At 44.1% G+C, this 24,374-nt stretch overlaps 1 protein-coding gene across 1 annotated transcript in view; it reads right to left on the minus strand.

The window, feature by feature from the left end:
* The window catches only part of LOC137227049 (histone-arginine methyltransferase CARM1-like), a 265,505-nt gene that overhangs the window by 82,461 nt on the left and 158,670 nt on the right, over positions 1-24,374 (minus strand). The window contains exons 3-5 of the mRNA XM_067742423.1: positions 23,696-23,802; positions 22,598-22,702; positions 3,400-3,510 (exon numbers count right to left, since the gene is read on the minus strand). Coding sequence (XP_067598524.1) covers positions 3,400-3,510; positions 22,598-22,702; positions 23,696-23,802 — 323 coding nt within the window. The remainder of the gene's footprint in view (positions 1-3,399; positions 3,511-22,597; positions 22,703-23,695; positions 23,803-24,374) is intronic.

Below are 24,374 nucleotides of genomic sequence, written 5' to 3' on the forward strand. Positions count from 1 at the left end.
TAGTCTTTTAATCTCCTGGCCCTTCAAGAATTTATCATCTATATGGAGACACGTGACATGCATTCGTGCACAATTTTAAGTTAAGAAACAGCCTCCCCTTGACTATATATATATATATATATATATATATATATATATAATATATATATATATATGTATAGATTGGATTAATGCCTTTTTTCCCCATTTGGTCTATATGATCTGAGGGCTTCAGCTTTATGTTTCATAATAAGAAAAGAAAAAAAGAGCAAGAGATAGCTGCCCTTTAGAGGTGGGCAGGCTCATGGGTTGGGAACCCACGGGAGATCTTTAGTTCTGCCCTGTTACTTGAACAAGAATGATCTCTTGTTACTAACCCAGAAATGTCAGATGTGGCCCAGGGTGAAAGCATATGGCTGTACCTGGGCAGGTTCATGACCATCCTGCAGAAAATGACTAAATGTGCACGCCCTGCAGACAAGGAGTCATTCGCATCATCTAGTCATCTGAGGTCAGCCCTTACAAAATCAGTTTGAGCCACCGAATGCGACTGAAACTGAATTCTATGCAAGCTGAAAACGTTGTTTACTTAAAGCCCAGAAGCCTTTCATGAGAAGAATCCACGGACAGGAAATGGTAGTTGAATTTATACATTTTTCTTTCTTGTTACAATTTGATATTTTCTGAGCAATTTAATGAAGACTCCAGGGAAAAGAATTAAATGTCTGCTGGTTCAATTACCAACTAATGAAAAGGTGGAAAGTAGCGCCACGTACTGTGTGCCGAGAGGCTACTGAGGCCTATTCTTGGAGTGAAAATCTTTCGTGTGCTGCTTACACTCTCCTTTGCCACCCACAAATTGTACAGACGAGTGTCAGCAGAAGCAGCAGAAACCAAGAGCTGGTGCAGATCATCCTCTGCAAGGGTGAAAGGCCTGGCCCACGGGGGGACATCTCATGACACCCATGGCAACAGCCAGGAGCGCGGCAGAAGCCATGGTTTCCATCAGGAGGGACCAGGCTGTCCTTAAAGCCATGCTTTGAGAAGATTCTAACCATCCCTGGCCCTGAATGCATTCTTTTTTTTTTTTTTTTTCTGCGTTACGCGGGCCTCTCACTGTCGTGGCCTCTCCCGCTGCGGAGCACAGGCTCCGGACGCACAGGCTCAGCGGCCATGGCTCACGGGCCCAGCCGCTCCGCGGCATGTGGGATCCTCCCGGACCGGAGCACGAACCCGTGTCCCCTGCATCGGCAGGCGGACTCTCAACAACTGTGCCACCAGGGAAGCCCTCCCTCTTTTCTTATTTAGAATTCCACATTTAAATATTATTTAGAACTCCATAAAGAGAAAAAGTGAGGTACAAAACTGGGTGAAGACATTTTTCACATGTATAACTGAATAGAATTAATATCCAGAATATAGAAATCATTTCTACAAATGAATTAGTCAAAAGAAAAACTGTCAAAAAAATTGGAACAGGTATTTCACAGAAGAGAAAGTACAAATGGCCAAACACTGTGCAAAGATACTCAAAATCATTAGTGAGTAGAAAATACAAATTAAAACCACAATTATGTAATAAACACCAGATTGGCAAGAATTCCAAAGCCTGACAATATCAAGTGTTGCCAAAGTTGGAGAACAATGGCACTCTCGTTAACTGCTGCAGGGAGTAAAAATTGGAACAACCACTCTGGAAACCAATTTGGCATCACAGAACAGAGGTGAAGGTATACATGCCCTATTACCCAACAATTCTACTCTTGGGTATATACTGAGAAACTCCAGCACAGATGCAGTGGGGAGTGTGTATAAGAATATTCATAAAAATACTTTTATAATGGAAGCCATCCAAAGTCCGTCAACAGCTCAGTGCACTGCGCGTTTCATATAATAGAACACTATCCAGCACTTGAAGAGGAATAAACAAGGGCTGTATGCATCAACAAAATGACCCTCAGGAGCATCATGCTGGGTGAAAAAAGCAAATTACAGGATACATACAGTACGATTCCATTTATGGAAAGTTCATAAAGGATATGTTTCTAGGGACAGAAACATATGCGGTAAAACTATAAAGAACAGTGAGAACGTGATTAACAAAATTTCAAGATAGTGGTTACCTCTATTTAGGGCAGAAAAGAGACATGATCAAGACAAGACACACGAACCTTTAATGGAAATGCTAATGGCCTATCTCTTAAAAGACATAGTTGGGACTTCCCTGGCTGTCCAGTGGTTAAGACTCAACATTTCCACTGCAGGGGACATGGGTTTGATCCCTGGTGAGGGAACTAAGATCCCGCAAGCCACGTGGCGTGGCCAAAAAAAAAGACGTAGTGGACACACATTCATTGTATTGTTATTCTTGACACATTTTACAAATGTACACATTTTTCAAATATTAAAATGTACACATTTTACAAATATTCTTTTGTGTGCACCTAATAGTTAATAAAAATGACTCTTAAGAATTGGTACGTAAGCAAATGACCAAAAATATTTTATCCAAGACTTGTTGGAAGAAGAGAGTGTAAGAACATGCCAGCCATCAGGCCCTGGCAGTCTTTCCTTCCGAACATGCCATACTGTCTACTGGTCTCTGGCCCCTTCTGGGTCATTCAATCCAAACCCAACCATCACTCAGAGCTAGCACTTGTCCCAGGTCGGAGGAAAGTTTCAGGATGCTCCTCAGAGCAGCAGCCAGGCTTCCCTCTCGATCTGCCATTCTGTCCCTCATTTACATGCAGGCCTCCTCCAGGTGTGGATGACAAGCACATGACCCTGTGCATGTGCGTGCACACACACATCCAGCTCTGCAGCTCGACTGGGTTGTTATTAGATCCAAATATTACTGAAAGCTATTATTACTTGACTCTTGACTTATTCTCCAATATGTGTACACATTTTATAAGGATAATGGAGTACTATATTTAAAACAAAGCATCTCCCTGTCCTCTAATCAGAACCTGAAATCTGAAAAAGAAGCACAGACATCTGCCCATGCTCCAACTACAATCATGTAGCAACAGTCCCTTAAACCAAAATTGAAATTTAAAGTGAGTGGTGCAGTTATTGTCAGTACAGCATGTAAGAAAAAAAAATAAACCTAGCTCCAGGGATGTCTGACTCCTCACCTCAGTAGGTCATTAAAGATAAGACAGCATTCATCTCCCCCAGGCCCAAGAAAGTTCTGTTATAATTTTAGTATCGTGAAGAAATTTTTAAAATAATTGTTTTCATATCCATCACTACAGTGAAGGCGGGCTCTTTCAGGAGTAACATCCCAACAGGAAAAAAAAATCAGACTGGTAAAACAAAAATTCTTCTAAAATGACCTACGTGAAAGGTCCATCACTTAGTCTCCTGAAGTTTACTGAAGACCTAGTTAGTAATTGCTGTAAAAATACAACCACTTACCTCAGCATATTGTGCTACTGAACTGGCCTCAACTGCATAGACTCTCCGAGCTCCGGCCTGTACAGCAAAAAATGACAGTATTCCTGATCCACAGCCAACATCCAGAACAACCTGGAAGGAAAGGAAAAGACAAAAAAGGGGTGAAAACACAAACCGGAGCTTAGCTGTTGGCATCATGCCAACTTTGAGCACTGTGATCAAAGTACTAGCTTTGAGTTTTACAAGTGGTCTTACCTTGGCCAAGTTATGAATCTCTGTGAGACTTCTTTTTCTCCTATGTTAAATGGGGTTAATAATACCCACCTTTTAAGGTTTACTGTGGGGATTAGTATGAAGTGTATACAAAGCACTTAGTGTATAATTGGTGTTTTTCAAATGATTGTTATTATTACTACAGTTTCTTTGTAACATGGTTTACTTTTAGGATGTTTAGGGCCAAGAAAAGTAGTGGGTCATGAATGAATTTGCTTACCCTACCTGTCAGCGTGAACAAAATGAAAACTGTCTCAAATAATGTTTAGCATTATATACATATATACATATGTATATGCATATTATATGTATATGTATATGTGTGTGTATATATATTCAGGAAAAATTGAAGAGTCTTTAAAAATCCAAAAGTGAGATATGTGCTTTTTTTTTTTAGGCCCCCTCCAAAAAGTTGGGGAGGTTTACATGGAGGGTAGGAGGGTATTAAGACAGTGGACACATAGAATTTACAGAAACTTCTATTCTCTGTGTTCAGACCTAGAACTTCAATCAGAAAGACCACCATTCACTGGCACAAAGGGACCAACCAACATTTGGACCTGCATGCTGCGAGGAAGAGAAGGACAGTATGGATTGGGGCCCTGGCCCCATGCACAGCTGAAGCTGAGGTCTGCAGCTCAGTCTGATCACTGAAATCTCAGGCTCCTGTATTTCTGTCTCATCAGTGACTTTTATTCTTAGCATCTTTTAGCACTAGCTTTGAGCAAGGCATTTCACTTGGCTCTAAATCCTCACAATAAATGTACGAATAGATAGCATTATGATGGCCACTTGTGAGATGACAAACTGAAAATGAGAGACACTGAATGAGCCCAAGTTCACCTAGCAGTAAGTAGGGGAGCCACGAGTTGAATCTGGGCACTTCTGCCTTCCAAGCTCATGTTCTATAAAATCACATGTTGATTATTTAATTTCACTTTTATAAATCTGATATTTTAACCCAGCAATACCAACAGGCAATGAATGACAAGGAAACAAAGTATTACTTTTTTCAGGAAAATTTATAATAGTTTTTTTCTTTTTATTCTGATAGTAGGAAAATTTTTCCAAAAAACAGGAAATATCAGAGGTTGTGCATGTGCGTATCTGTGTTTTAATTGCAGTGTCACACTGTGCTGACACAGATACGGTGCCATTATTCTAAGAGAACATGCTGTTAGTAATGGGTTCACGGTGCTCACTTATATTAATCCTAGAGCTGTGGCTGTATTCCATGTGGTCTCCTAGGATTTGGATAATTAGGAGCATTACTAATTTAAAATGTCACCCAGTCTCTGGAATTTGCTGTCAGGCTGTCTATACTTTTAGAAATACCACCATTCACTTCTCCTCATCCTCCCTAGGAAATACTTCATCTTCACATGGTCCTGGGTTTATTGCAAGAAGACCCATGACAGCTGTCTAGAGAGAGGAGGCTGTAGGTTGGAGAGTGCAATCCATGGCCCCCTAAAAAGATGCACCATATCCAGAAGAACGTTACCAGAGCGTTCTTCAATGAAAAATATAATAGGACTTCCCTAGTGGCGCAGTGGTTAAGAATCCGCCTGCCAATGCAGGGGACATGAGTTCGAGTCCTGGTCCGGGAGGATCCCACATTCCGCAGAGCGGCTGAGCCCGTGTGCCACAACTATTGAGCCTGTGCTCTAGAGCTAGCGAGCCACAACTGCTGAGCTCGCGTGCCACAACTACTGAAGCCCACACGCCTAGAGCCTGTGCTCCACAACAAGAGAAGCCCCCGCAATGAGAAGTCCCCGCTCGCCGCAACTGGAGAAAGCCCGTGCAGAGCGACGAAGACCCAATGCAGCCAAAAATAAATAAATAAATAAGTAAATTTTAAAATATAATACCTTAGATACTATGCTTAGTCCAAAATATGGATACAAAATTAAGATACAATAGAAATTGCACCTGCTTGCTCTGGTGACAGTCGTCCTAGAAATGTGTGAAGGGAACACTTTGTCTCTTTTATTAGGGTGTCATGAAGCACATCTTAGAGCAGTGTTTTTCACTTCTCTTGATCCTGCAGACTAAAAACCAAAGAAACATTTTACCACTGGGAGAGAGACAGCAGACAGTGGGAACAGGGAGAGAGAGAAAAATTCAGAGATGGGAGGGAGGCTGATACGGTTCAGCTTTTTGCCAAATTAGGCCTTTTGGTAGGAAGATGCATTGACAGGCCCAAACCCTACCTAGAGAAGAGCCGAAAAATTATAAACTGTTGTGCAAATACCTTATTTCAATAACGAATTTCAAGCCAAAACAACCTTATTCATTTGGCTATTTCAAAACAGAGCATAGCCCTTGAAAAAGAATCTGATCTTTTGCTAGCATTACCCAGATAATGCCATCTGTTTCCCGCTTGTGTGTATATTTAAAAAGTTAACAAGTGAATTTTCAGTCTGGGGCCTGTAGGAGAGGGAGAGGAGAGGGAGGGACATTTTGCCCTGTCTATGTAAGCCATGAAACGTTGGAAACAAAGCTGAGGAAGGCTGAGAATTCATTCTCTGGTGAAAAACAAACAAGTCCAAGCAAGTATTTAGGCTCTAATGGAAATACACTCTTTCAGCCCTTTCCAGCTGGGGTTTCCCAGACTAGGAGAAGACAGGACATAATTATGTTACACCGTCTTATCTGGCACCTCAGGAAGCCTTGGAGCTGCCTCTAATCACGTTTTCTTGTCCTCACAGAAGATTATATTGAGCCCATGCTTTATTCTACCATTGGTAGGCCATCACAGAACTGGGTATGTTTGAGGACCTTGGCAGACATTAAGTTATACTTTCTTATCCTACGGAAAAGTATCTCACCTCAGACAGAGGCAAAAAGAGAGTAATAAAACGCTCTTCCACGTGTAAAGCAGTTTCCAGTCTCCAAAGGACGTTCCCCAGACACTATCTATTTGATCCTCATGCCCCGCTGGGATGGAGAGTACATAGTTATGTCCCCGTTGTACTGAGAAGGAAACAGGCTTGGAGAGACTGTTTCCAGCCCAAGGTAACGCTACTGGTAAAGGGCAGAGCTGGATGAGTACCCAGCGCTCGGCTGTCTGTAGCACCATGGCCATCCTTCTGTGCAGCAAAAGATGGGAGGAAAGGGTGGACTGTGAAGAGATGTAAATCTGACCACACCACACTCTAAACACTTCCGATGGCTCCATGCTATTGGCCTCTGGCCGGGATCGTCCAAGAGAAAAGACAACAGGAGGTCAGAGGGAGTGAGGACAGTGCGGTCAGAAGACTTATTCTCCTGGCTTCCTTCCGCCCAGGTCTCCATGGACTGGCTGTGTCCCCTCTACCAAAGGCCACAGCCCTTGCTGGGCTTCCATCTCTTAGAGCTATGACTATTCTCTCAGGTTTCCAGTAACCTCCCCTTCCCCCTCCCCCTTTAGGTCAAGGGGTGATAACAGGTCCCCACCCTTGGTAGTGCCAGGGCGCTTCACCGTACCGTGTTGGTTCCCTGTACTCTGCCCACATCATTGTAAATGGTCCTGTTATTTAACTCTTCTAAAACACCTTGTCGAGTGTGCCTTGCCTCTCCTGCAGGAACCCTGGCTGATACATCAACTCATCCTTCAGATCTCAAACAGCTCTCCCTCAGGGAAGACTTCCTTAGCCTTTGCTCCCCTCCCAGGCTAAGTAAAAGTCCTCCAGCTCTGCGCTTTTTTTTTTTTTTTTTTGCGGTACGCGGGCCTCTCACTGTTGTGGCCTCTCCCGCTGCGGAGCAGAGGCTCCGGACGCACAGGCTCATTGGCCATGGCTCACGGGCCCAGCCGCTCTGCGGCGTGTGGGATCTTCCTGGACCGGGGCACGAACCCGTGTCCCCTGCATCGGCAGGCACACTCTCAACCACTGCGCCACCAGGGAAGCCCCAGCTCTACGCTTTCTTATCATCACTTACTCAAACCCTTCCTTCATAACATTCATCACAGTTATAATTTTTCATTCAAAGACGGATTATTTGATTAATTTCTGCTCCCTCCCCTTCATTAAAGGAGAGACTTCTATCTGCTTCTTGGTCACTACTGAATCCCTGATATAGCATGGGGTCTGGCACACAGTAAAAAACACTCACTAAATCTTTGTTAAACAAACTGAATAATAAAAATGTGTCTCACTACCACGGATAGGGAACAGACTCATGATCCAAAAGATACAGCGCGAATCTGTTACCTCCCTAAGAACATACCTTCTACCAGCGTAACGCATCCTCTTCAATCTTGTGATCTTAAGCATCCTTCAAAGGATGACTTTCTTTGGACATTGTCATATTGTCATTACATTACAATCCAGTTAGCTCTAGTATACAATGTTCCTCTAGAGAGAGAATTCATCCTCAGCTTCCCCTGGATACACAGGCAGTAACTATAAAAATGGCTAATTTGGGGCTTATATGGGGCAGCACCAGAAAATGGTATGAAATTCTTGTCAGGACTAATGGGGAAAAGTCAACAATTGATCCATGTAACAGTGGCCAAAAGTTCTGTGAATTTATTTGTAAATAAAATTTTTGAAGTATTAAAAATATAAGGTCATTTTGCTTGTACAGATGATTTTAATTACATGCTCTTATGGCTTCCTAGGCAAAGAAATCCTGCAAAAATGTCTGAACAGGTCTAACAAGCCCCAAGAGGGTTCAAAGCTATTTATTTGGATTCACTAGGTTAAAATTAACAAAGAACATCCAGGTCCTTAAAAAAACATGAAACAAAACTACCCTTGACTAATAAAGTAAAAGTAAATATGTACCATTATTTTTATATTTATTATGTACTATGCTTGCTTAGTACTTTTACCTTATTTACTCATGATGACAACTATCTAATGTGGGTACCATTATTTTCTCCATGTTGCACATAAAGAGACTGAGAATCAGATGGAGTTGAAGTCATACACTTAATAAATGGCAGAGGGGCTTCCCTGGTGGCACAGTGGTTGAGAGTCCACCTGCCGATTCAGGGGATGCGGGTTCGTGCCCCGGCCCGGGAAGATCCCACATGCCGCGGGGCGGCTGGGCCCGTGAGCCATGGCCGCTAAGCCTGTGCGTCCGGAGCCTGTGCTCCGCAGCGGGAGAGGCCACAACAGTGAGAGGCCCGCGTACCGCAAAAAATAAAATAAAATAAATAAATGGCAGAGATGAGTAATAACAAACGTACCTAGTTGAAACCCTATGCTCTTAGATACTCCCTTCATTTTCAATTCTATTTTCTGTGTTGTTCAGGCTACAGTAATGTTTGTCCCATTTAGCCTTCTTTTCACCCTACAGTTTTATAACTGTCTTCCAATACCGAGGTCCTGATTATCCCGCACTCGATTCTTCCAGTTACGCCATTTATTATTTATTCATTCTTTCCTTATTTGCTTGAGCATATCAACGGCTGCTCTGAATTGCAATGCCCCAACTGTCATTTCTGTATGCCTTATACTCCCAAACTGTGTCCTACCCACCTGGCACTTCCACAGCCATTGCTGCTTCTTCCAGCCATTATTTTATTATATCTGTAGATATCTCCACTGAATCACCCCAAGTTACAAGTAGCCCATGCTCTTCCACTGTCATGTACTTTATCATCATAGTTACCTGCCATGGGCTCCCTACCCCACAGACTGCACCCGACTATTCCAACATCCAAATTGTTGACCAACAGGGTGACTGAACAGCTTCCGAGCAGAAACAGAATGAGAGAACTACACAGCCTTTCGCAGTCCATCACATCGCTTCCTCTAGGGTTTGTCAAAGAAGGACAATTCCAAATCCCTTCAAGAGCTGCAGAAGACATCCCTTGATGGCTTAAATCTTGTTCAGATAATTAGAACTTTCTCTATGGCAGAAGAATTCTGCTGTGATAGCTCCCCATAAGACAGAACTCTGCATCTCTGTGCAGTGAAACTTGCTTTCAACAAAAAGGTTGCCTGTATTTAAATAATGAATAAATAATACTTATGAGCACCCTTGTTTCATTCCACCTGGTCTTCTGGCAGAGGATAGATAAACCCTTCACCAATCTTTTAACCACCCTTTCACCAGTTCTCCAACTATTTTTCTCTATTATTACAGAAAATACAAAGATGCTAATCACTCCTACCTTCTCTCTCCATGATTAACCCCCTTCATATGCTGCCAATAGACTCAGACTAGCTCACTCAGCTCTAAACCCTCAGGCACTCAATCATTCATCAGACATCAAAAGTGACTTCTATTACCCATTGTGCCAAATACTGCTAGATGCTGGGAATGCAAAGATGAAAATAACATGACTGTCTAGTAGGGAGAAGCATAATGATGTGTTACAGTGGCAAGGATAGTATTATATAATAGACCCAGTGAAACTATGAAGGAGGATTAGTCTACTCTACCAAGGATTCTGGAAATACTTCACTGAGATGACCCGAGGAGGAAAATCAAGAGGTAAGTCAACGTGTGCCGTCTGAATGGAGGGGGTGGCAAGAGCTCCAGACTGAGAGCAGTCTGAACAAAGGCACCCAAGAATGGTAGGGCCAGTCATGTCTGGGAGGCAGCAAATCTTCTCAGGAGCATGATGTGTGTGTTAGAGGTACAAGTAGGGGGCATGGTTGAGAAATGAACATGGCAAGAGCAAAAGCTGATGCTTGCTTGTAGATGGTCTTGTATACGTCACTAAGAGCTTGGACTTAATCCTTAAGCAAAGAAGGATCATGGAAGAGTTTGCAGTGGAAGAATTATTTCATAGTTGTGTTTCAGCAGCATCACAGTGGTGGTGTGGACTGGAGGACACAGGATCAGAGGGTGCAGGGCAGACATTGGTGGTTCCGAATTAACATCAGTCCCTTCTTACTTCCTATCAGAACCTCACTTTATTGAGTATTTATCCTCCTCTGTGGATAACCATCCCCAGTCCCAGGGAGGGGATCCTGATTGGTCCAGGGCAATCGTAGGTGGTTCCGTTTCTCTTGCCAGTGATCACTACACTCGCGTGTGTGATAAAATATTGTTAATGAGACCTGAGGGGAAGTTTGTTGGGAGCTACTGGAAAGGTTTTCCCCCTTCTAAGACAGACGTAAGAAAGATGCTTCTTCTTTCTTGGACGTGGTTAAATTGAAATGTGATGCTCAGAGAAACTGGATTAACACACCTCAGAATCATACTACCTCCAACATTTTAGTCAATTTAAGTAAGGATTTCCTCCTGCTGGAGGCCAAAGCTATCTTAACTGGGACAAGTAGGGAAACTAATTGGAAAACATTTGCAATCCTCCAGGAAAGATACAGTAACAATGAGAATAAAGAATCAGCTGTGGGACAAAGGGGAAGAGAAGGAGTTGCAAAAATGCTGGATTAAAAGCAGCTAAAGAATTTGGAAACTGGAAAGGAAAAGAAAAAGTCTAGCCTGACTCCCAGGTTCCCGGCTTGGGGGATGTTTATAACACCTTCAGTTTTTGTAGCATGCCAGAATGGAACGCTCGCCTTGCTGGCCGGCCAGAGTGGCCCTAGGAATTGCTTGTCCTGGTCTTTGAAACATGGAGCTTAGTTTCATTGCTGCTGCTACAGCTGAAGGAGTTTGCTGCGGAGGCTTCTCCTGTTCCCTCACATTGCTCACGGGTACAATAAAACAGTGGCCACCTCACTCACGCCACATGCACTTTGTCCCTTGCCTCCTACCGCAGTGCCCTTGTTGCAGCTGAGGCATGGGGCAGGCACGACAGTACCCACTTGGCACGCATGCACGTGCACCATGAAGAGTAGGGAGTTAACACCCTGCGGGGGCGTGCTCCACCAGTGGGAGATGGCAGCCAATGGAGAAGTCATTCTCCTTTTCTCCCCCGATGAACTGTTTGAAGACAGAGTGGCTTCATATGACCTCCCTGATGATGTCCGGTGACACCGGGTGATCAGTCTCTCATCAAGCTGTGGCAAGCTCAGTAACACCCTCCCTCACACCTGCTCTCCCCCCCTCTGCTCTGCCTCTCTCCTGCTCCACTGAGATTGCCCTCCCTAAGAAAATACTACCACGTAAGCCTTTGCTGCATGATCTGTGATTTACGGCACTGAGGCTAAGAAAATGGTGCTACTTAAACAAAATTCAACATGTTCACTGACATTTTTCTGTGATTCTGTCTTTTCCGGGTTTCTGAACTTCTAAATTCTAAACCTAAGCCATCACTCTGGAGTTGAGTGTGTCAGTACCTCAGATTCAGGAAATCAAGCAAAAACAAGATACAGGCACAAGCTCTTAAGTTCATCCATGCCCAATTCCTGGTCCAGTGCTGGAAAAGACCAGGTTCTAGTACAGCAATTTAACTCCTTTATACTGACTTTATCCTATTTATCCACTTCCATTTTTATCCTGGAAAGCAGATATTAAGACAAAGACACCTACTTCAGAAGTTACTGTTGCACAGAGTCTTCTATATAAGCCTTTAACAAAGTCAGTCATTGCTCCAAACTGGCCCTTCCTTCATGGCACTGTCTTAGAGGGAATGGGAAAGGTTTAGAAATTCAACCCTAAGATGTTTCTGAAATGCCCTGACTGTAGTGGGAAGAGAATCCACCAGGCAGAAGTTCACAGTAAGTTAGCCAGTAAAACCATACCAGTGAAATATTGATTTTTTTCAAACCTCTTTTCTTCCTAGCTCCCTCCCATGCAGAGCTGAGGCACTGCGAATTTCACCTTAGCAATCTGTCCCTTCTTTAATGATTTTGCAAGAGTGGCATCTGGTATGATAGTCATTAGTGCCACTTACCAGATATTTCTGGTTCTCCTTATGGGCACATGGTAGAATTGTATCCCTTGCTCTCTGGGAATTAGGAGTGACCACATGACTTGCTTTGGACCATGTAATGTGGTCAGAAGTGAACATGGGTCCCTTTCAGATGGAAGATATAAGAACAAGGAGTGTGCTCTGCCACGCTCCGCTTCCCTCTGCAACAGGAACTAGTCATGTTTCACATGGAGGCTGCTTCCTCAGCCTGGGTCCTTGAGTGAGATGAGACAAAACGCAGCCCTTCGCTAACCTAGGATGGATTCAATGAGCACGATATAAAGCTCTATTGGTTTGAACCACTGAGGTCTGGGGGTTGACTGTTACAGCAGCATAACCTAGTTTACCCTAATAAGCCCAGTCAAGTGCCAGTGATTTCTGATTCAAATTTCCCAGTATGTCCACAGAATTCTGATGCTGTGCTGAGATTCTGGTATAGCAGTTCACTGAATTCTTATAGCCACCATGTGTTAAGTGTTCTTATCCCATTTTAAAATTAACCCCAAAGAGAGGTCACATGTCAGCATCTTGAAAGGTACAGAGACAGGCTTGGAGCACAGATATCTTGACTAGAAAATCCATCTAGTGCATTAAAGTCCCTAGCTCCCTCTTTCCCAAATGCCCTGAAAGACGGTCTGTGATCGCTGTTTATTCAGTCTTCTTGGCTCTCCTTGAAAGCTGCACTTTGCTTTCATACCAAATGAAAGCATTTTCCTCTGCTGATTCTGGCATCTTTCTCCAGTACTCTTACAGGAGCAGATTTTATTCAAGCTCAGGAGAATCCTGGCACAGACACGCCATCTGCTTTACTCACATTCAGGAAATCTATGTGGACACCCCCTTAGAGCTTAAGGGGCCAAAGAGATCAGTGAAGACCAACATCCATTTTCTACCTCTTTCTCCTCACCTGTATTACAGAGAATTTATCCCAGGGATGAGTTTTTGTGATATACGACCTAACGCGAACCTTGGCCTCGGTACTAGGTCGAATAGTGTCCTCCAAAACTTATGTCTACCCAGAACCTGTGAATGTGACCTTATTGGGAAATAGGGTTTTTACAGATATAGCAAATGAAGATAGCATCATACTGGATTAGGGTGAGCCCTAAATCCATTGTGACTGGAGTCATTACAAGGAGAGAGAAATTTACATCAGAGACACAGACACATGGGGAGAATGCCACGTGACAAAGAAGAGATTGGAGTGGTGCATCTGCAGGTCAAGGAACACCAAGGACTGCCAGCAGCCTCAAGAAACTAGAAGGAAGCGAGGAAGGATCTTCCCCTGCAGCCTTCAGAGGGAGCATGGGCGTGCTGACACCCTGGTTTTGGACTTCTGACCTCTGGAACTGTGAGAGAATAAAATTCTGCTGTTCTAAGCTACCTAGTTTGTGGTAATTTGTTATGACAGCCCTAGGAAACTAAAACGGCCTCCAAAGTCCAAGCCATAGGGAAACACACACACATACACATACACACACACACACACACACACGACAGGCAGAGATATATAGATGTATCAGAGATCATTTTTCACTATCACATCCTGCCCCCATACATGTTCCAAAGATCACAGAGATAAAATAAAATATCAGTTTGATTATCAACCTAGAACATATAGAGAATGGCTTTATGTTGCTCCCAAAATCACTGTGCAGTCCCGGCAGATGTGAGTTCGCATATAGCTCTACCACTTAGCAGTCGTGTACCTTAAAGCAAGTTAGTTAAATTTATGTAGCCCTGGTCCCTTTTCTGTACTATCAGGCTAATAATATATCTTGAATTTTTTTGTCGTGTGGTGTGGCGGGCGTTTACCTTTCTTCTGTGCCTCTCAGCATCTGAACCCCCTTCCTGTGCTTGGAGAATGTCCCACTTCTGGGGCAGTACCAGCCTTCCACTTGGGAAGTTACAGGTGTCTGCTGCTCTTTTCCAGCATCCCTGAAGCTAAAGCACAGGCATGACCGGGGCTCTCCTGATAAGATGCACCTTGCATTGTGAAGCTGACAGTGTGCAGACGCAGGACAGCACAGAATCCACTCAGGTGCGGTCATGGCCACCTCCCGGTTCCAGCAGCACAACAGAGAAAGGTTCTAAGGACAACACTCCAGGGTAGCAGCAGGTGAAGCCTATGCAGGTTGCGGTGCCCACGTCTGGCTGCCTCCCAGAGATCAATTCTGCAGCATGATTTTGGAAATTATTTTTCTCCTTGTAGCCTCCACGCCTAGCTCTCTGATGATCCTATATCCTTTTCGGAAATTCTTTTTTCTTTTTTTCTTAAATTAGCAGAGTTGGTTTCTGATGCTGGCAGCTTAGAACCCTGACTAACATGCAAGGATTAAAATGAGATAAGATATGCAAAGAACCTAGCAGGAGTCGTGAGTTACTTCCTTTCTTCCCACTTCCCTCCACAGTTCTAAATGAGGATGCTGCTGTCAATGGTTAACAGCACTCAGCAGCGAGATGTGGAGGATTTGAAGAATGGATAAAGATACCGTGGCATACGCACACAATGGAATACCGTGCTGCCTTAGAAGAAAGGAGATCCTGCCATACGTGACAAACGACATGGGCGAAGCTGGAGGACATCATTGCAAGTGAAATAAGCCAGACACAGAGGGACAAATACTGCATGATTTCACTTATATGAAGTATCTAAAAGAGTTAAACTCTTAGAAGCAGAGAGTAGATCGGTGGTAACCAGGGGCTGGAGAGAGAGGGAAACAGGAAAGTATTAGTCAAAGGGTACAAAGTTTCAGTCATGCAAGATGAATAATTCTTGATCTTCCCTGGTGGCGCAGTGGTTAAGAATCTGCTTACCAATGCAGGGAACACGGGTTCAAGCCCTGGTCCGGCAAGATCCCGCATGCCACGGAGCAACTAAGCCCATGTGACACAACTACTGAGCCTGCGCTCTACAGCCTGTGAACCACAACTACTAAGCCCACGTGCCACAACTACTGAAGCCCATGCGCCTACAGCTCGTGCTCCGCAACAAGAGAAGCCACCAAAATGAGAAGCCCGCACTCTACAACGAAGAGTAGCCCCCGCTCGCTGCAACTAGAGAAAGCCCTCACGCAGCAACGAAGACCCAACGCAGCCAAAAATAAATACATTTATTTTAAAAAAAGATGAATAATTCTTACTTCTTAGACATCTATTTCACAGCTTAGTGCCTACAGTTAACAATACTGTATTTATTACTTAAAAATTTGCTGAGAGTGGATCTTATGTTAAGTGTTCTTATCATAAAATAATAATAATAGTTATCATTATAAATAAAGAGGACAGGAGGAAACTTTTGGAAGTGATGGATATGGTTATGGCCTAGATCGTGATGATAGTTTCTTGGGTGTATACTTATCCCTAAACTCAGCAAGTTGTATACGTTAAATATGTACAGCTTTATGTACATGCTTCATACCTCATTAAAGAGGTTAAAATTTTTTTCAGGAAGCAAGACCTGTTTTAACACATGCCAGCACGACTACCTGGCAGGCCTGTGTTACAGCCTTTATTCCATCAGTGATTAAGGTTGGGCCTCATTAGTGTGCCAGGTTAACCAAATAAAGTAGTAGCAGTGTTTTAAGGTCAGAGAATTTCAGTGCAGGATCAGAGATGGACCCAAGGACATTCGACCAAACTGATGGTAAGTCCACACCAAAGAAAACTCAAACTGGAAGAGCCAGCAGCTCAGGCTCTGCAGATCTGAGGATCAGCTGACAATCTGAACAGGTTGCTTTGCATGTTTGTTGTAGTTATTTATGTTTTCTTTTAAGCTTTCAAATCCCTGAATCCCTTCTGCCTAAGCCAACCTCACTTTTGGATGCACTAAGCAGCTGTTGCAACTGGGAATGCTCTCCTTTAGTGAAAATGCTGATTTTAAAAAAATAATAAGCTCCCGGCTCCTGCTTACTCTCAGAAGTTTCCAGCAACTGGTGCCCTGACAAATGAAGTGTCAAAACATTTCCAAATTAAAACCCTACGGCTCACACAACCCAGTACCCTCAGCAGGATGGACTTTTCCTGCTTGTTCCAAGTGCACACGCAAAAGAAACTAAAAATAGCCATATGGCAATTAACAGAAACTCTGAGGAGGGGGAGGGGGTGGGTTCCAGCAGCGTCAGTTTCCTGGATAGATTCCAAATGGGGTTCTCAGCCAGCAGTGCTCTGGCCAAGAGAGGATTTTCATTAAAACTGCATGGAGGAGGCAGAATGAACAAATCAAGATTTGAAAGATTTAAAATTATTGCAGCGGTAGAAACTATAGCACCATCCCCAAGACCATAAATAATAATAATACTTGCTATTATGGACTGAGTTGATATTTTAGGCAATATACTAAGCACTTCCTATGCGTTGTATCATCTTGATCCTGCAAGGACTCTAGGAGGTAGCTGCTACGCTCACAGATAAGGAAATTGAAGCCCAGAGACTTTAGATAACCTGTTCAAGACCTCAAGGCACACAGGATAAAGGTCTATGGCGCATGTACAGCAGGTGGCCAAGCTGGAGTTTGAACTCAGCTCTCTGGCTCCAGAACTCATGCACGTAACCACAGTGCAATGCTGCCTCATACCTGCATGGGGATGTTTAAGTAACCACAATGTTTTCACTCCACCCTTAAGCCCAGAGAAACAAAAGTCTCTCTTGGCAATTTCAACCCACCTTCCCATGGCAGTGCCTTTCACAGGTTATGTGCATGGGCTCTAAAGTAAGGTTAACTGGGTTCAAATTCTGGCTTTCTCATTTATCAGTTGTATAAAATCAGGTAAATTATCAACATTCCCAGGTCTCAGTTCTCTCATCTCTAAAATGGCAAAAATATTAGTCTTTATCTAATAAAGTTGTAATGAAGATCAAAGGAAACTGCTATAGACTGAATTTTTGTGCCCTCCAAAATCCACATGTTGAAACCCCAATCCCCAATGTGATGGTATTTGAATACGTGGCCTTTGGGAGGTAATTAGGTCACAAGGGTGAAGCCCTCATGATGGGATTAGTGTCCTTATAAGAAGAAACAGAGGAGAGCTTGCTTCCTCTCTCTCTCAGCCATGTGAGGATACAGCGAGAAGGCTGCTGTCTACAAGCCAGAAAATGAACCTTCACCAGACACCAGCTCCATAGGCACATGGATCTTGGACTATGAGAAATCAGTGTTTGTTGTTTAAGACACACAGTCTATGGTATTTTTGTTACAGCAGCCTGAACTGAGACAGACACTGTATGGAAAGCTCTCAGCATGGTGCTTGCAGATACTTGAGTTGCTCAATAAATAATAGCGATTGGTATTGATCATTCTAAACCCATGCCCTTTTAGGTAACCAATTTCAATGAGAAAGAACACAAGAGCTTGATAAAAAGGTAGCATCCTCCATGGACTGAGGGGTCATTCAAGGAGGGTCTTCTGTATGATGAAGCAAACAGAAAAGGATTTTTAAACATTTTGGATTTGTGGTGGATTTGACAGATTTGGAGTTAGTGTGACCAACTATCCTAGTCTGTCTAGGACTGAGGGGATTCCTGGGACATTAAAACTGGGACAATTTGTTCCTTCAGTTTCCAGTGGGGAGGAGATACTTATTCCCAGGAGTGGGCAGTACTAGAAGCAAGAGAGGTCATCTCCCCTTCCTCTTTTTATCTCCTAATAGGAGTGACTTATCTGACTGGTGATGCTGGAAAATGGTTTGAGCTTGCATAGTGCTGGTACTTGGAAGGGGCCAGCCTGCCGATCCTCCACCCAAGCATGTGCTCTTGAGTCCCCCAGGTGGAAGCTTGCTGGGCAGGCTGTGGACTTGTCTGGGGAGACCACATGTTCAGCATACAAGTAAGAGGAAAAGTTCAGTTTGAGGGGGAAAAAAGGGGTAGGAAGCCTTATGTGGATACAGGCCCAAGCCCCATTCTGCAAATAGCATTACCAAAAATAAAGCTGATATTATGATTTCTACCTGACATCTGTGTCTATTTCTAAACTGGTTCAGAACTCAGAGGGGGAAAGGGATATAATTAATTATCAGTCATGTGATTAATTATCACCTTCATAAACCCCAACAGATGGATGCCTATTTTATTTCATTGGCAGAAAAACCCATTTCAGGCTGGCAGAAAAAAGGTATTTTGTAGAATCAAATGAGTTTAGAGGTGGGAGTGACCTTAGAGATGATCTGGTCCAATATCTTTGTTTTTACAGATGAATGACAAGATCTATATGAAACTCTGAAAAACTCATCAAATGCAAGTAATTTGGGGGAGTGGTCTTTAGAAGCTATAACCAGAATTAAAAACAGATTATAGATAATATAGAAAATAGATTATAGATTAAAACTAAGCAATTTCGGGACTTCCTTGGCGGCCCAGTTGTTAAGACTTGGCCTTCTAATGTAGGGGGTGTGGGTTCGATCCCTCGGGGAGCTAAGATCCCACATGCCTTGCGGCCAAAACACCAAAACATTAAAAAAAAAAAAAGACGCAATATTGTAACAAATTCAAAAAAGACTTTAAAAAATTGATCCACATCACAAAAAAAATCTTAAAAAAAGAAAGCTAAGCAATTTCAGAAGGAGAGAAGTTTCCCCAAATAAAAGTATTACAATCAACAGCTGAGAATTGAATTATTTTAATTGATGAGAAACCTGTAAGACTTAGGTCAGTAAGACTGCTTATCCACAGCCTTGAACACCAGGTAAGGTGTCACAAGAAACAAGCTTTTCCCCTCCATCCTCACCTTGCCTACCTACCATAACCTGGTCTTCCTCATTAGGAATGCTTATTACTTCCTCACTGTTCACCAGGAATGCCCCACTGGCAAAGCAAGGGTCCTGGCACCTCAAGACACATGAGAACCTTTGGTCAAGCATGGCCATTTCTGGTCTTATCTTTTTCTCTTACCAACACACTCATCCACCAGAGTACCTACATTTGACTTTTTGAAAATGTCCAGTTTTGCATAAGCAGGAGAAAGCCCACTTTACCCTGACTCTCCCACTGAATACAGCTCTAAAACCTGGACGGAATGCAGGGAGCAGCTACTTGAAGCCTCTGAAAGGTCAATGGTAGCAGGGAGACTGGGAAAGAGGATCAGAACTTGAAATACTACTGATCCATACCCCCTTACCCTCACCCGTGGCCTGAACTCAACACACCAGAAATGGACACCAGGGTACGGGCAAGAGAGCTGCGGGAGGTGTCCTCTGTTCCGGCTCCAGCTGCAAGAAGGGGAACTCCGAATGCTCAAAGAGAGTGTGGAAATTGTTCTTCCCTTGCTCTTCTTTTTTCTTTTCCTCTCCCCTCCCCTCTCCTCCTCTTCCTTGCCCCCCCCCTTTCTTTTCCATCCCTTTCCTCCCTTCTTCTATGCTCCAGCCCCCAGAGACCTTGTGGGGGTCGTAGCATCACATCAGCCCAAACTATGAGACAGGGGAAACTCCCTCTGCCTTCAATGGTGCCATAGTTCCCAAAAACTGGGGCCAAGCCCCACTGCCTTTTTCCCCTCTCTTTGTCCTCTCTCTGCTTGGCGATACCTAGGCGAGGTCATAGACGTGCACGGCAGAGTGAGCTTTTTGTCCAGAGACTCAAAAGGGGTCCCAGGGAACCAGAAAGTATCAGGGAGATCATGGAGTGGAAGGAACTGGGCAAAGAAACCCCATAAAGTATTTTTTAAAATACATTCCTGTACTCACCCCTCAAACTATACATGCATGGACCTGATCATTAGCACATCAAAACTCTGAGAACTCTGCCTAGGTGCCAGACTGACCATCCAGCGACATGCACATGGAACAGAGCCCAGCTGCACTGCTAAGGCTCTGAAAAGTGAAATGACACGGGAACCAGAGCCCTTGGAAAATCAACTAGTGGCATGGAACACGCAGTCCGAACCTAACCAGGTTGAATGCATCCTAAATCAGACATATTAACTCTCTCCATAGGCTTTAAACAAGACCCAGAGTCTCATAATATTCAAAATGTATGGAAAACAATCTAAAATTCCTTGGCATAGGAAGACTCAGGAAAATATCAATTCCCCGGGAATAGATAATCAACTGAAGCAAACACAGCAGTGACACAGATGTTACAATTATCTGGCGAAAACCTTCAAGTAGCTATTATAATAACGCTCCGAGCAGCAATCATGAGCACTACTGAAATCAAGGGAAAAGTAAACAGTCTCAGTCACGAAATACATGACATAAAGAAGAGCCAAATGGAGATTCTGGAACTGAAAAAATATACCCAACATTAAGAATTCTCCGACGGCTCTATAGCAGAATGGACGTGACAGCAGAAAGCAACCCATGAGCAAATCAACTTCTAGCTGGGGGCCTATTTATCACTATTTTTTCGTGTGTCTTCTCTCTACTTTAAGTAACTATTTCAGCATCATAAACCACAACACAATTTAGTGGCTTGAACGAGAACCAATGTATTATTTCTCCCAGCTCTGTGGGAGGGCTGGGCAGTTTCTCGGTTGGTCTTGCCTAGACTCATTCATGTTCCTGCATTCAGCTGGAGGGCTGGTTGGACAGGAAGGTCCAGGCTGGCCTCAGTGATTGGCCTGGCAGTTGGTGTTGGCTATTGACTGGACTGCCTCACTCCTCCAAGTCACCTCCCAACCCCCAGCAGGCTAGACAGCGCTTCTTCACAGTATGGTGGTCTCAGGGTTCCACCAGGGTGAGTCCAGAAGCCACAAGGCTCTGAAACTCACACAACGTCACCTCTATCATATTCTGTTGATCAAAGTACATCCCAAGGATTGCACAGAGATAAGGGATAAAAAACGAAACTATCTCTTCATGAAAGGAGCAGCTGTACGACTTTGCAAATGGGTGTGGATGCAGGGATTGGGATCCTTATTTCAATGTTCTACCACATTCCTCCTGGGGAATTCATGCTGCAAATCTCAAAGGCCACGGGTCTACAATTACTATGGCAGTAGAAGAGACTGTGAGGCCCAGAGAAATCTAGTGTTTGCCTAAGACCACAGAGCTACTTAAATGGGAAAATATGAAACTAGACCCCATGACTGCTGATTCACTGACCAGTGATCCTGTTTCTGAGATGAGCTGTATAGTACCTTGAACACCTTGGCTGTTTAACAGGTAGGAAAATAAGGGACAACACTGGCACAGAGTGTTAGCAATCGTTCACCATTCAGATCCATTTTGTGAAGGAAATAAATGCAGGCACTTGTGGAGTCCATGAAAAAAAAAAACTGAAGTAAAGTGACACAACAAGGGCTATTCATTATGTAGCAATACAGCTCCTCACCTGTCCTGTGCACCAAAACATAGTGCATTTAGTCTCTTGAGTTCCTGGCTCTCAAAACTTCATTTCTTTACTGAGGTAAAATTCACATAACATAAAATTAACCATCAACCATTTTAAAGGGTACAATGCAGCGGGTTTTGGTACATTTACTATGTTATGCAACTATAACCTCTGTCGAGACATTTTCATCACCCCAAAAGGCAAGCCTGTACCCACCAAGTCCCCCTCCCCCAGCCCCTGGGAACCACTAATCTGCCTTCTCGCTATGGATTTCTATTCTAGATGTTTCCTATAAATGGAATCATATGTGCTTTTGTAGCTGGCTTCTTTCACTGCACATGTTTTCATGGTTCATCCACACTGCAGCGTGCATCAGCATTACATTCTTTATATGAACAATATCAATAGAAACAACATTCATAATATTCCATCGAATGGATATACCACATTTTGTTTATCTCTTTGTCAGTTGATGGGCATTTGGAAAGCTCCCACGTGCTGGCTACTGTGAATAGTGCTGTCACGAACATTCACGTACAAATAGTCACCTCAATACCTGCTTTTAATTCTTTCAGTTAGTTCGGTATACAGTCAGAAGTGGAAGTTCTGGGTCGTATGGTAATTCTATCAAAGCTGAATGCTCAGCCTAGTTTTTTTTTTTTTTTTTTTTTTTGCGGTACGCGGGCCTCTCACTGTTGTGGCCTCTCCCGTTGTGGAGCACAGGCTCCAGACGCGCAGGCTCAGCGGCCACGGCTCACGGGCCCAGCCGCTCCACGGCATGTGGGATCTTCCCGGACCGGGGCACGAACCCGTGTCCCCTGCATCGGCAGGCGGACTCTCAACCACTGCGCCACCAGGGAAGCCCTCAGCCTAGTTTTTGACAAGGCTTCTTAAAATGGTTTGAGATTAATAACCTGCTGCCACCATTACCTTATCTCTAAAGTCAGTGTGGTTCTGCAGGATGGCTCTGTGGTAAGTGGCTGTCCTCACAAAATCTTGCATCATGTTCTGCTGCTGGGAAAGGCAGCCATAAAACTGTAAGGGAGAGAGAAGGACAGGGAGGGTAAACACGCCATGAGGCAGGACCTTCACGGGTACTTGGCTCTTACAGCCACCCGGGTCAAGGCGGGCTTGGTCTAACACAGCAGGGGGCTGAGGCCCTGAGACACCCGGGACCTGTCCACACTGGCCCCATTTGTAAGGACCACAACTCTAAGGAGACCTCAGAACTTTGATCCATACAGCGGATTCAGACCTAGATCTTGACCAGACTGGTGCCCAGGGTCCCCCCTCCCAAAGCAGAGGCTGAGAGAGCACAGATCAAGAATAACAGAGGTAAGTGAGAGAGAAAGGGGCCAGGGCCAAAAGGGACGGCCCTGATGAGTCCCATCAGCCTAGAGAGAAAGATGGGCCTTGGATAGAAATCCCAGGAGAGGGTGGGGTGGGGTAGAAGGCAGTGACAGTGGGGAACCTGAGGCAAGCCGGTTGGGTGACGTGGTACGTATAAATCCATGAGCATTGACAGTGAGTAATAAATATCATCATTGTAATGGCTACCATTTGGTAGAGTTTTCTATGTGCCAGGCACCATGCTAAGTGTTTCACATACATCCTCTAATCAAATTAAATCACCACAACAATCAGATGAAGTATGTTCCTCAGCTGAGGAAACTGAGCCTCAGAAAGATGCAGCAACTTGCCCAAGTCCTGACAACTCGCTAAGTGACAGAGACAAGATCCCAATCCGGGTGATGCTGTTGCTGTTGGTCAGAGGACCACACATTAAAAACCGCCGCACTCTCGGGACTTCCCTGGCGGTCCAGTGGTTAAGACTCCCCGCTTGCAAGGCAGGGAGCATGCGTTCGGATCCCTGGTCGGGGAACTGAGATCCCACATGCCGCACAGCGCGGCAGAAGAGAAAGAAAACACCGCTGCACTCTCTTCTCCACCCACCGCCTCGCCCAGGTATATTCACAGGTGTGTGTCACTCTGAAATGACTCAGCTCCACCTGGGACCGCTCCCCTGACCTGGAAGTACTGTACGGCAGACGCCTCTTCTGTCCGCTGGCTGAACACTGAGTATTCCTTTTCCTCACGCCGGCATCTTTTCAAGGTATTTGAAAATGCGCTGAATTCTGCAAGGAGAAGAAAGCAGACCCATTTCTACCTCTTGGAAACCACAGCACTCGCCACTGCACTCTTCACAAAATTCCACCTGAGAAGCTACTAGAAGATGGAAACGGGGAAACCACAGCACTCGCCACTGCACTCTTCACAAAATTCCACCTGAGAAGCCACTAGAAGATGGAAACGGCGTGCTCACCTCTGAACACACACGCATGATAAGGAACGGCAAGGTGGGAATGGGGACTGCTCTGAGGTGTGACACCCTTATTTACACTTGTCAGACATATTTGCGTTCAGAAATGTCAAGTTTGAGACCATAATGGAACACAGGCAGAGTCTGGGCTCACTGAAATCTCCTGGTACGGTGCTAACAAAGTTCATAGGCTTATTCTCAGTATGTGCTCTGAGGAAGGTGATGGTTGATGATAAGAAAAATAAAATATATGTGAACACAAAATATATATGTATATAAGTGAGTATATATATAAAATCTCATTCTATCATTATAGTGACAAGTTTTCTTTGTTTTCATATTTAGTATTCCCTAAGTGTATAGAGAAAAGGTAAAAGAACTGGGGAT

This window comes from Pseudorca crassidens, chromosome 7, assembly GCF_039906515.1.
Source record: "Pseudorca crassidens isolate mPseCra1 chromosome 7, mPseCra1.hap1, whole genome shotgun sequence".
NCBI lineage: Eukaryota > Metazoa > Chordata > Mammalia > Artiodactyla > Delphinidae > Pseudorca > Pseudorca crassidens.